This window comes from Chlorocebus sabaeus, chromosome 8, assembly GCF_047675955.1.
Source record: "Chlorocebus sabaeus isolate Y175 chromosome 8, mChlSab1.0.hap1, whole genome shotgun sequence".
NCBI lineage: Eukaryota > Metazoa > Chordata > Mammalia > Primates > Cercopithecidae > Chlorocebus > Chlorocebus sabaeus.
Window position 1 is genome coordinate 106,097,062 of NC_132911.1, and position 14,151 is coordinate 106,111,212.

Genomic DNA, 14,151 nt, shown 5'->3' on the forward strand with positions numbered 1-14,151 from the left:
TTACGTTTTTAAACATTCATAACAGCATTTGCTGTAATGAATATAAGCATTAAGTTTTACCCAGAAGATAAACCTCAACCAGAATGTAATAAATTAGACATTCTCAGACTCATTTGATCTCAAGACCTTTTTTCACTGTTAAGTATTACTGCATATCCCAAAAACCTTATGTTTATATGGGTCGTATCTAGTTTTAATAATCAGTAAATTAAAACTGAGTAAATCAAACATATTAGTAATTGAAATTGAGAAAATTTTAAATATTTTACAGTAATAAAATCCCACATTCATATAAACAATTTTTATGGAAAATAGATTTGCAAAAAAACAGCAGCGAGACAAGTAACACTGTTTATATTTTAGCAAATCTCTTAATGTCAGACAGCTGTATTCTCATGTCTGCTTCTGCATTCAATCTGGTGATACCTTCTTCTGACAAAGCTAATTCAGCTAATCGGAAACTAATAGGAACCTATTAGCTAATAGCTAATAGGAAGCTAATTCAGCCTAACACAAATATGTAATAGAAAAAGGAAGGAAATTTTCAGACTCTGAAAGGGTTGAGGAGAAGGCAGGAGTCTCTGGACCACACTTAAGAGAACCACTGAGATATTAAGAATATCAGCTTCCAGAAAATAGTACCTGTAGAAGCCTAAAACCATCTCATTCAGGGTCAAAAACCAGAAAGTGGTAGAAATGGGGATTTGACAAAGCCCCCTGCCTCATGCTGACAACATCCCCATAGAGCAGAATCTTTCAAACTGTTTAGTCGTAAGAATCACCCGGGGACAACATCCCCATAGAGCAGAATCTTTCAAACTGTTTAGTCGTAAGAATCACCCGGGATGTTTGTTAAACACAATGATGCCTGGCCCTAACACCAAACAAACTTAAACATTTCAGGTAAGAGGTTCCAGATTCTGCATTTTAAAAGTAGCAAGTGATTCTTAAAACCAGGGAACCTTGCCCCATAGGGAAACCTACTGATACTGGACCAAAATCTATACAGTATTACTCTACTAAATGAAGGAAGAATGATGTGACACATACATGTTACTGGAAACTGATTCTTCAAATGATGCTTACCTGTAAAATTGCTTACAAGGGAAGAAAGTGATTCTGAAGAGAAATGAGGTCCCTTAAGACAGGAAGACAGGCTTAATTCATCACTTACCTGGGTACCAACAGTGATATTCGGCATTGAAGAAATACCAGCACTGGATTTAGGCTTTTTATTTTTCGCTCTAGCTTTCTCTAACATTTTCTTCCTTTGACTAAAAGGAACTACACCCCTGAAAACAAAAAACACAAATTGGTCAAATAAGCAGTAAAACAGCCCACTAAATAAATATGAAATTACACATGTTATCAGTTAAGCATTTCTGGCATTTCTCCAGTAATTTCGCCTCAGAAAACTATTAACATGTACAATTTCATCTTAATTCTAATTTGTGCGTAAGATTAATAACTGAATCTACTTTATTAAACCTTTATAATTAAATTTTATGGGAAATTCATCAATTGATTTCCTTTTTTTTTTTTTTTTTTGAGACAGGGCCTTGCTCTGCTGCCCAGGCTAGAGTGCAGGTGGCTGATCTCAGCTCACTGTACTCTCTACCTCCTGGGCTCAAGAGATCCTCCTGCCTCAGCCTCCCAAATAGCTGAGACTACAGGCACCCACCACCACACCCAGTTACTTTTTGTATTTTTTGTAGAGACTAGGTCTCACGGTATTGCCCAGGCTGGTCTCGAACTCCCAGGCTCAAGCGATCCTCTGGCCTTGGCCTCCCAAAGTGCTGGGATTACACATGTAAGCCACTGTACCTGGCCCTAATTGATACATTTTCTTCCAAATAATTATACTTCATTAGGAAACTCCCCTGCATATTGTTTCCAAAATGCAAATTTGCTGTTAACTCCTTAAAATACAACACAGAAAAAATGTGAGGTCACCTTCTAACAGTAATGCTATAATTAAATAAGGTAGAGAATATTCATACAATGAAATTAAAAAAAAAAAATTCTATAACCTATACTTTCAATTATGTAAAAGCAAAGTACACACTTATGTAGACGAAAAAAAGATTTAAAATACCCCCAAATGTTAATTGTAGTTATCTCTGGTGGTAGGATTCTAAACGATTTATGTTTCTACTTTATATTTTATAAAACTTATTAATTATATTCACTAAGTATGTACTACTTTTATAAATGTAACTGTTACAGTTTTTTAAAATGTTACTTTGTTCCAAAGTGAAATTTCCCTGCCATAAGGCATTATCTTTTAATTGACCTTCTCATGTTGGTATTCCACTACTCAAAGCATCTCTCTATACATATACAAGCATTCGCTGATAAATTCCTCCTCCCTATAGACTCACCACCAATATAAATTGTTCTCCAGCTGAGCGCAGGTGTAAAGGGCACAGCAATGTAAAGAAACTATCCGCTCTCCTTGAAGTTCAGAGTAAGTCTGAGCAGTGTGCTCTAATTTAGAAGCCACAGAACTTAAAGTTTCATCCACCCATGTAGCAACCTAAAGAACAAAATATTAGAACTTTAAAAAAAATCAAGCCATCTTTTCAAAAGGATTGTGGTAAAAACTAGGGCAAGGCATATATACTTTAAAGACTGGAGTTCTAAAATGTTTTGAGTTATATGCTATAAAAATAAGTAATTCAGAGAGGTACTTAGTAAGACTAGAAACTAAAATACCTTCTTCACACAAATCAAAATAGCAGTTATTGAAATGAATGTCTAAGGCCATCTTTAAGGTCAGAAGTAAACATCTGCTCTACCAATTTTTAAAAGAATTTAGTGACTTTAGGCCAGGTGTCATGCCTGTAATCCCAGCACTTTGGGAGGCCAACGAGGGAGGATCACTTGGGGCCAGGAGTCTGAGACTAGCCTGAGCAACACAGTGAGACTCTGCCTCTACAAAAAAGTTTTAAAAATCAGTAGGGCACAGTGGTGTGGGCCTACAGTATTAGCTACTCGGAAGGCTTGAGTTCAAGGCTGCAGTGAGCTACGACCATTGCACTGCAGCCTGGACAACAAAGCAAGACCCCAACTCAAAAAAACAAAAACAAAACAAAACAATTCAGTGACTTTAAAGCCAAACCGATAATTTGAGGCATAATATCCATACTTTCTCATTTGGCATTTCCTAGCTTCTCAACATCTTTTCTTAGCAATTTTCTTGAATATTTTTGCCTTTTCTTAAACCAGAAAGCTTTTTTTTTTTTAATGTGAGACGGAGTCTTGCACTGTCGCCTGGGCTGGAGTGCAGTGGTATGATCTCAGCTCACTGCAACCTCCACCTCCCAGGTTCAAGCAATTCTCCTGCCTCAGCCTCCTGAGGAGCTGGGATTACAGGCACCCGCCACCACATCCAGTTAATTTTTTATATTTTTAGTACAGATGGGGTTTCACTATGTTGGCCAGACTGGCCTTGAACGCCTGACCTCATGATCTACCCACCTTAGCATTTCTATTTTTAAAGTTACAGTATAAACTAGCCAACAAAAATATACATTAGATTACTAAGGCTTGAGACACTTTGTATTTATGTTAACATAGAAAGATCAAAAATGAAAAGATGGAAAAGGAGCAAAAAAAGAAAAAAAGAAAACAATAATTAAAGCATGAAATGTTTATCAATGCAAAGTGTTTCATACCTTGTTATTTTCTGTAGCTACAGTTGCTCTTATGCTATTTGCAGACAGGAGGACTATCTTTTCATTGGTTAACCCCAAAAATGTTGCTCGTGGATGATGTAATGAAGGATTCTTTGAAAGCATAAAAAAAAATTACTATTTTATATGCTGATATGTAGAGCTATTCAATACAAGATTTCATAAAATAAAATACCTGGGCATTTCTGTAAGGCTCAGATTCACTCCATTTCCACTGATAAAGTTCTCCTTTACTGCTGACAGCCAAAAGTTCAGAATATAGAGCCCCAATACAGATGAATTTTGTTCCATCCTATAAAGTAAAATATTATACTATAAATATAAAAATTGCCAAATCTACTGATTTGAACACTGTCACTTTAATCACTTCATCAAATCTAGATTAATTATGAAAACACATAAACCACAACTATATCAAGTCTTTAGCACAGCCTACAAGGTATCCAATTAAGGTGGCCCTAGCTCCCTCCATTAACTCACCTCCATTCACACTGGCCTTCTTCCTATTCTTGGACCATGTCTACTATGACCCTACCCTCGGACCACTGTCCTTGCTGTTCCCTCTGTCTTGTTACTCTTTCCCAGGTGACATTCCCTCAAGAGACTGTCTCTGATGACGCTATGTACAGAACCACCACTCTCACATTCAGTTCCTTATACTGCTTTCTTTTTAATCCACAGCACTTCACAACTTGACACATCTGTTTATACACTATCTCACTCAAGTATAAGCTTTGTCTTATTCACCACTGTAACTTAAGAACTTAAGTGTACAAGTAGGTGCTCAATCAATGTGCTGAATGAGTGAAGGGAAAAAAAGAAAAACAGAATAAGGAGCTGAAGCAGAGAAGAACGATGTCAAATCAAAAGATTCTTTCCCTGTAAGCTCTTTCAAGCTATGGAAACAAATGCCTATATTTAAGGTAATAATTTGTTCACTTTTATGTTAACATACATGCAGTAAGTTGAAATGCAATTAAATTATAAAAAGCTTGGCTAGTAAATGTAAATAAATAATAATTTTCTTTAACATAAAACCAATGATCAGAGCCACAAAGCTTCCTATAAATCTCACAGCAAAATTTGCCAATAACAGATTTTAGGTTGCAAAAATGCTATTGGTCTATACACGGTACTTCTCCACTTTCTTTGGGATTCTGACCCCAGGGTATGATAAACAAACGGTGTCTTTCTGGTTTTCTGCCAAAATTTAATTTTATTTGATCAGATGGTAACGTTATAGTGCTCAGCTAAAACTTGTAAAGTTTACAAGATTTATTAATATAACACAATAACAACAGGTTATGCCTGACTGTTACACAGAAATAATACTAATTTTAATCTTCTATTTTACCTGTACCAGTCAACCCTATTTTCAAGTCACTTTTATTGGGGGATGTAAAAGAGACCAAATTTGGAATTCTCCAAGTTAGCAATTCTTCCCTTACCTTTAGCATGGATATCTACAAACCATTACTGACTTTCTCATAGAAGCTGCATCAAATTTTACCTTTCTACTTCATATTCTCTTCTCAATCCTACGGTTAAGAATTAACTATAATAGAATCAGACTAAGTGAGTCCCAAACCTAGATCCAACACTTATTAAGTATGTGACTTCAAGTAAACCATACAATTTCTCTGAAACCATTTCTTCATTTCTAAAATGGGTATTAAGGTAATGCAAATCATGGCAAGGGAGAGGGGACTACAGGGTAAAAACCAAATGGAGTAACATATATAGTTGACCCTTGAACAATATGGGTTTGAACTGTTAGGGTCTGCTTATAGTTCTCTTCAGCCTCTGCCATCCTTGAGACAGCAAAAACAACTTCTCTTCTAACTCTTCCTTCCCCTCCTCAGCCTATTCAACGTGAAGATAATGAGAATAAAGACCTTAACGGTAATCCACTTCCACTTAATGAATACTAAATATATGCTCTTTTCCTTAGGATTTTCTTAATAACATTTTCTTCTCTAACTTACTTTATTATATAAATACAGTATATACTACATATAACATACAAAATATGTGTTAATCAACTTTATGTTGTTGCTAAGGCTCCCAGTCAACAGGAGGCAATAATAAGTTTTGGGGGAGTTAAAAGTTACGTGGATTTTCAACTGCATGAGGAGTGGGTGCTTCTAACCCCTTCATAGTTCAAGGGTCAGCTGGATAAAGTACACAGCACAGAGCCCAGTGCAAAGAGCACTCAATCAAATTCGACTATGACTAATCTCCTCCCCTGACTTCATCTCTGACTCAACCAGAAAATGATAGCTCTCAGGCACAGGCTTCCTCAATATTCCTAGCTCTAGATTTGCTTAATGAAAGCACCATTCTCACCTCCTCCCTTCTCCCCATCTCAGAGAAAGAAGGATTTTCCTCCCCTATTTAAAGATAACCCACAGACGCATTGTATGCAACTCCTTCTCATATCTCCCAACAACCATCCAAACAAATCTAAATCTCTCCTTCAGTCTAACATGGTAAAGTGAATTACTGCCTGGGCATGTTTCACCTTACCAGTTTTCAGTGATGGCTACAACATTTTTTCCAACTGCCAAATCAATGCCCAATGTATTTCATCAATCCATCTTCTCTTTAAACTCTTCAAATGATTTGCCTCAGTTCATTATCTGTTATGGAACCCATCCTTCTCTCCTTACTTCACAGGTCACCATTCTCTACTGGTCTTCCATCTACCCTCCATCTCCCTGGCACTACTACCATGCACTACTATGCTTGGTCTTCCCTCCATCTCCCTGGTACTACCATGCACTCCCTGCCACTGATTCTGTCTTTGTCCCTGTATTCAAATTGTGCTTCACCTTCAGCCTCAGTGACTGCATCCACTAGAGCATCATGCTTTTAAATGCGTAAATCTCGTATCTCCAGACTTACCTACAGCTGTCTTAAACAGCACAATGACATCTCTAAAATGAATCTGCCATCTCCTGCAAAGCTGTGCCTTCCCTGTAGTCCCTATCTCTATGAATGACATCACCACCCACCTGGTAATGGGAGACATGACAATCAAATTGACTGATGAGAGAAAAGAAAGAGATGAGAGGTGCTCCCAGGTTCCCATGTCTACGATGCTCTCAGATTCCTTTTTTTTTTTTTTTTTTTTTTTGAGACAGAGTCTTGCTCCGTCGCCCAGGCTGGAGTGCAGTGGCTCAATCTCGGCTCACTGCAAGCTCCGCCTCCCGGGTTCCCGCCATTCTCCTGCCTCAGCCTCCCAAGTAGCTGGGACTACAGGCGCCCGCCACCACGCCCGGCTAATTTTTTATATTTTCAGTAGAGATGGGGTTTCACCGTGTTAGCCAGGATGGTCTCGATCTCCTGACCTCGTGATCCACCCGCCTCAGCCTCCCGAAGTATTGGGATTACAGGCGTGAGACACCGTGCCCGGCCCGATTCTTCTCTTTCTCTGTCCCCATATCCCTGCTTTGGCTGAGATCCTCACAATTTCCTTGAACAACTATAGCATTCTCATACTGACTTTCGATTTTTCCTGTTTCTTTCTCCCATCATGCCAGTAATGTTCGCCTCCTTAAAACTAATCAAATACAACAAAACAAAACCCCACCAATCACATCAAGTCACTTCTCTAAGGACTCTATTGACGTCTAAATTGCTGCAAAACAATATCCTAACTCCTTGCTTGGCAAACTGCCTAGTCATCCCACCTCTTCTCCTACTCCCCACCACAAAGCAGCAATTCTGAATTTTTCATTGTTCCTCAAACACATCATGACCTTTCGTGACTCTGCGCCCATGCCTAATATGTTTGAAATACCTTTGTGTCTTGGTCAATGCCCACCTCACCTTAAAAATGCTGCTTAAATGTCATCTCCTCTGCGACGCCTTTGCCAGATCTCTCAGGCGGTATGGGCCATTTCCCATTCTGAACCCCTATGGCACTTTATTCATACTTTCAGTCTAGAGTTGACCACACTGTGATCACATTACATTCTATTTAATGTTTGTGTTCCCCACTGAATTCCTTGTGGAAAGGCCAATATCATACTCACAACTACATTACCATATGCCAGCTTGGTATATGACACAAAGCAGGAACACATTGACCAATTGTTGAATGAGCAAATGAATCTTAACTCCAGCTTCTTTGGGTAAAAATGCCTTACGAGAGCAGTACAATCCTGAACAAACCATCCCAGTGGCAAGAGCCTGGTGCATGGTGCATGAGGCCCTCTTGGAACTGCCTTGCCTTTATCTTTCAGAAATAGGGCAATGTCCCCCAGGGTGATAAGGCCTGGATGAGCCAATTAAACCCCTACAGGCCCTGAAAATCCACTATGGACAAATGAAGATGAATAGCACAACTATGAACCCACAGGAAGAGGACAAAAAAATCACCTACTATGTCTTGCCTGCTTCAGATTTATCCGTATTAAAGAAAATTATTATATGTAGAGAAATACAAAATAATCAAATACATACACAAGGACAGTATTTTAGCTCACTCATTTTGTAAGTCATAGAAAATAATGTTTTTATTAAATATGAATTGCTGCTTCTGAGCAAGCTGACATCTGCTCAATCCAACTAGAGAAAGTGGCTATCATGTTTCCTTAAAGAGCAGTAGTTTGTAGCTCTATTTTTCAACAAAAAGAAGTTGAATCAGTAAATCTGCAACTGTCCAACATAAATGGATCGTAAATTTAACTAGAAATCTTTCCTCAAAGCGGGAAGGAAAACTATTAAAAATATGAGACATGAAATAGTGGCCAAAGCTTTAAAAAACACTTGGCCCAGCAACACCAACTCTATTAACTGGCCACACCTATGTTTACTAATTTATATTGTGAAAAAGTTAGCCTCTCTATTCCTAAATTTTGCCCCACAAAACTTGGTTTTCACATATTTTCTACTATGAGCAAACACTGGTTTTATCATTAGGTAGCAGCTCCAACTCCTGTCACTAAATACAATGTACTGCATGTCATGATTGGAATGGATGGCAGCTACAGGATACACTGCAATTTGGCCAACTGTGTCCATTCACACTTCATTTCTCTCTGCCTATCCACTTTTTCATATGCTTTTTATGCCGAGCTTTTCCTTTTTATGATTTTTCATTTTGTTCTTACTTCATATTAAATTATATTTGTGACACATCTAGTTAATCCTGGAAGTTTCCAGATGTCAATAAAAACAAATCAAAGATGTTCCCCAGCCAACTTCCACTTTTAGAACCCTCTGCCTTCATTCTCCTCAGTGTGGGAAGCACAATGAAGGTGAAGCAGTATAACCAGCAAGTCTGATCAGCTGGTTCCAACAGGGAGATTGCTCCAAAGAGCTTAAACAAGGGGTCAAATGAAATGGTCCATTTCCTCTCAACACCATTCAGAGAAACAGAGTAACATACAACTCTACAATATAAAGGGAATAAATCTACTTATTGTTTCCTCTAGACTAGATAAAAATAGACCCAGACAGTAAGGAATATTAATTTTTTTTTAGCGGGGGAACAGAACCTCGCTCTGTCACCCAGGCTGGAGTGCAGTGGCATGATCTTGGCTCACTGCAACCTCCACCTCCTGGGTTCCAGCGATTCTCCCACCTCAGCCTCCCAAGTAGCTGGGACTACAGATGCACGCTACCATGCCTGGCTAATTTTTGTATTTTTAGTAGAGACAAGGTTTCAGCATGTTGGCCAGCCTGGTCTCGAACACCTCATCTCAAGTGATTTGCCTTGGCCTCCCAAAGTGGTGGGATTACAGACCTGAGCCACCAGCCCTGCCAGTTAATGTTAATTAACAGGACTGAGTTGGGTGCAGTGGCTCATGCCTGTAATCCCAGCACTTTGGGAGGCCGAGGTGGGTGGATCACGAGGTCAGGAGATCGAGACCATCCTGGCTAATATGGTGAAACCCCGTCTCTACTAAAAAATACAAAAGAATTAGCTGGGTGTGGTGGTGGGCACCTGCAGTCCCAGCCACTCGGGAGGCTGAGGCAGGAGAATGGCGTGAACCTGGGAGGCAGAGCTTGCAGTGAGCCGAGATCGCGCCACTGCACTCCAGCCTGGGCGACAGAGGGAGACTCCACCTCGGCGGGGGGGAACAGTTCTGAGTTGCTGAATCACTTTTGCATCTTCATCACATAAGTCTCATCGAGCACCTTCTGAGAGCTTAGTGAAAATACAGAATGTATGCACCCCTCAAATTGAAACAGTTTTGTTGCAGAGCACAAAGCAAAGTTTTTATGTTCAGCTTCAGCAAGTTTACCTAGCATAGATTTCTCTGTAATTTTTCTCCCTCCACTCCCATCAACTTTTATTACTTAGCTCTTTGTGTTTGACTTTTAACAGTCTTTGCTACTACTGTGGCTTCATGTTCCCCTTTTAAGTCCCTTTAGATTCTATTAAAATAAATTTTGGTCAGGCGTGGAGGCTCACGCCTTTAATTCTAGCACTTTGGGAGGCCAAGGCAGGCAGATCACTTGAGGGAGGCCAGGAGTTCGAGACCACCCCGGCCAATACGGCAAAACCCTGTCTCTACTAAAAATACAAAACCTAGCTGGGCATGGTGGCACATGCCTGTAATCCCAGCTACTGGGGAGGCTGAGGCACAAGAATCACTTGAACTCGGGAGGCGGTGGTTGCAGTGAGCCAAGATCATACCACTGCACTACAGCCTGGGTGACAGAGCAAGACTTTTATCTCAAAAAACTAACTAAATAAACACATAAATAAATTTTATTGTATATATTTGAAGTTTACAACATGTTATAGGATACATGTAGATATTTACATTGTTACTATAATAGATCAACATATCTATCATCTCACAGTTACTATTTTGTGACAAGAGCAGCTAAAATCTACTCAACAAAAATCCACAATATGATACCATTTTATTAACTGTAATCCTCATGACATACATTACAGCTCTAGATTTGCATCCTACATGTCTGCTGTGGATCCTTTAACCCCATTTTCCTTCCCTCACACCTCCACACTCCTTGTCAGCCCATGGTAACCACTGCTTTATTCTCTACTTCTGTATATTTGACCTTTAAAAAAAAAAGACTTCACATATAAGTGAGATCATGCAGTATGTTTTTTCCCTGTGTCTTGCTTATTTCACTTAGCATAATGTCCTCTAGGTCTATCCATGTTGTGGCAAATGGATCTTTATTAAGCTGAATATTTTTCCTTTTTTTCTGTTGTGTCTGTGTGTTTTCTTTATCCATTTGTCCATGAAGGACACTTAAGTTTTTTCCATATATTACCTATTACAAATAATACTACAATGAATATGAGAGTGCAGATACTTTTTTTTTGTTGTTGTTTTGGGAGAGAGTTTCGCTCTTGCTGCCCAAGGTGGAATGAAATGGCGCAATCTCAGCTCACTGCAACCTCCGCCTCCCAGGTTCACACGGCTCTCCTGCCTCAGCCTCCCGAGATGCTGGGATTACAGGCACATGCCACCACGCCCGGCTAATTCTTTGTATTTTTAGTAGAGACCGGGTTTCACCACATTGGCCAGGTTGGTCTCGAACTCCTGACCTCAGGTGATCCACCCAGCTCGGCCTCCCAAAGTGCTGGGATTACACACGTGGGCCACCAAGTGCAGATATGCATGATTTCCTCTCCACTGCATACGTACATAATAGGGATTGCTGGGTCCTACGGTGGCTCTATTTCTAACTTCTTTAGGAACTTTCATACTGCTTTCCAAAATAGCCGTACCAATCTACGTTCCCAATAGCATATGAGGGTTCTCTTTTCTCTGTATCACTGTCAACATGTGCTATCTCGTCTTTTCCATAACAACTATCCTAATGGGTGTGAGATGGTGTGTCACAGTGTAAAACCACTTTTGCATTTCCCTGACAATTACTGACTTATTAAGCACCTTTTCAAATATCTGTTAGCCATTTTTATGTCTTCTTTGAAGAAATGTCTTACAAGGTCCTTACCCGCTTTTTAATCAGGTTATTTTTCTGCTACTGACTTCAAGTGTTCTTTATAAATTTTGAATATTAACTCCGTATGAGATGCATGGTTTGCAAATAGTTTTTCACAGTGTCTAGGGTGCCTTTTTATTTTGTTGATTGTTTTCTTTACTGTACACAAAGACTTTTTGTTTCATGTAGTTCCATTTACTTATTCTTGCTTTTGAAGTTTGAGTTTTTGGTGTGAAATCCAAAAATCACTGCCATGAGCAATGTCAAGGAGCTTTCCTTAAACTTTCTTACAGTCTTAAGGTTTCATACTTCACATTTAGGTCTTTTGTCTATTGAGTCGATTTTTATGTATTGTCTAAGATACGAATCCAATTTTACATGTGAAAATCCAGTTTTCCCAGTACCACTTATACTATCTTTTCCCCACTGGTGCCCTTCTCAAAAATTAGTTAATAATGTATGTTTGAATTTATTTCTGGGCTCTCTATTCTGTCCCATTGGTCTATGTTTCTGTTTTTATGCCAGTACCATATGGTTTTGATTGCTTATAGCTTTGTTTATTTTAAACCAAGAAGTATGGTGCCTACAATTTTCCCATTATTGCCTTCACTATTTGGGGTATTTTATAGTTCTTTACAAATTTTAGGATTGCTTTTCTATTTCTGTGAAGAATGCCACTGGAATTCTGATAGAGATTACGTATGAATCTGTACGTTATTTTGAGCAGTATAACAATAGTAATTCTTCCCATCCATGAAGCTCTCTAGACTCAAGAGATCCTCTCACCTCAGCCTCCCAAAGTGCTGAGATTATAAGCACGAGCCACAGCACCTAGCCAAGATTATTTTCTTAATTTCTTTTCTAGCTAGGCTGTTATTTGTGTATAGGAATACTGCTGATTTTTGTATGCTGACCTTGTAGCCTGCAACTTTAATGAATTTATTAATTCTAACAGGTTTTTTTGTGAAATTTTGGAGGGGTTTCTACATATAAGATCATGCCATCTGCAAATAGAGATAATTGTACTTCTTCCTTTCCAATCTGGTTGTCTTTTATTTCTTTTTCTTGTTTGATGTTCATTAGTGCTTCTAGTACTATGATGAATGGAACTGGCAAGAGCAGGCATCCCTGCCTTGCATTAAATATTACTGGAAAACCTCTGAGTTGTTCCCTGTTGATTGTTAGCTATGGGTTTTTTCATATATGGTTTCTATTATATGGAGGAGCTTTCCTTTCACACCTAAACTGTTAAAGAGTTTTTATCAAGAAACAATGCTCGACCGGGCATGGTGGCTCACGCCTGTAATCCCAGCACTTTGGGAGGCCGAGGTGGGCAGATCACGAGGTCAGGAGATCGAGACCATCCTGGCTAACACAGTGAAACCCTGTCTCTACTAAAAATACAAAAAATCTGCTGGGCGTGGTGGCGGGCGCCTGTAGTCCCGGCTACTCAGGAGGCTGAGGCAGGAGAATGGCGTGAACCCAGGAGGCAGAGCTTGCAGTGAGCCGAGATCACGCCACTGCACTCCAGCCTGGGCAACAGAGCGAGACTCCGTCTAAAAAAAAAAAAAAAGAAGAAAAAAAAAGAATGCTCAACTTTTCCAAATGCTTTTTCTGCGTCAATCAAGGTGTTCATGTGATTTTCAGGTTTCATACTGCTAACACGATCTATCACATTGATTAATGTGTATATATAAAGCCAGCCTTATGCCAGGAATAAATTCTACCTGGTCATGATGTATAATCTTTCTGATATGTATTGAATTCAGTTTCCTGAATTTTTTTGGAGGATTTCTGCATCAATGTTCAAAGATATTATTAGCCTATGGTTTTCTTTTCCTCTGGCGTCTTCGTCTGGCTTAGGCCTTGTAAAATGTGTTTGGTTCAGATTTTTACTGGAAGTAGGTTGGTATAAACACATGTATAATTACAATTTACTTGCAGACATTCAGCAACATACTAAATTTCTAAACTAGAAAAAATAAATTGCAAAAATGACTAAGAGAAAATACAGTCATGTTATAGAACCACCTAATTGAAAGATTACCTCTTCTCACCAAAGTAAATGAATTATCAAAGCTATTCCAGCAATACAAAATGTAACGAGCAGTCATACAAGTCAAAGAAACAGTAAAAAACAGTAGATGCATAGATGGTTAGATGGAAAGGTGGATGGACGGAAGGATGGAAAGAATGGCTAGAGAAGAGTGAGTAAAGGGAGCAGGGAGAAAGGAGTCGGAGGCAGAGTATGGGAGGAGAGAGGAAGGAAGAGAGGGAGGGGGAGACAAGAAAGAAAGGATGGATTTTAGGGAGTAGGGATAGCATAATAAGAAAGTTGATGTTTCGGGGTAAAAACCTTCAGAAACCAGTATAAACTTGGCTACTTTGACTGTGAGCATCATAACCTTGGACTTAGAGCACAGACTTAGTTAGGCACTCCCTCCCCTTCTCACTTTGGTACATATAGGCTGCCCTTAATTTCCTATTACACTAAATTATTACTGTAATAAAATGTTTT

The 14,151-nt window shown here is 39.1% G+C and overlaps 1 protein-coding gene across 6 annotated transcripts in view; it reads right to left on the reverse strand.

The window, feature by feature from the left end:
* UBR5 (ubiquitin protein ligase E3 component n-recognin 5) overlaps positions 1-14,151 on the reverse strand; it is a 152,172-nt gene that overhangs the window by 64,782 nt on the left and 73,239 nt on the right. For all 6 annotated transcript variants that reach the window (XM_008001259.3, XM_008001258.3, XM_008001260.3 and 3 more), the window contains exons 10-13: positions 3,871-3,987; positions 3,678-3,788; positions 2,382-2,536; positions 1,175-1,292 (exon numbers count right to left, since the gene is read on the reverse strand). In XM_008001259.3, the coding sequence (XP_007999450.1) occupies positions 1,175-1,292; positions 2,382-2,536; positions 3,678-3,788; positions 3,871-3,987 (501 nt within the window). The remainder of the gene's footprint in view (positions 1-1,174; positions 1,293-2,381; positions 2,537-3,677; positions 3,789-3,870; positions 3,988-14,151) is intronic.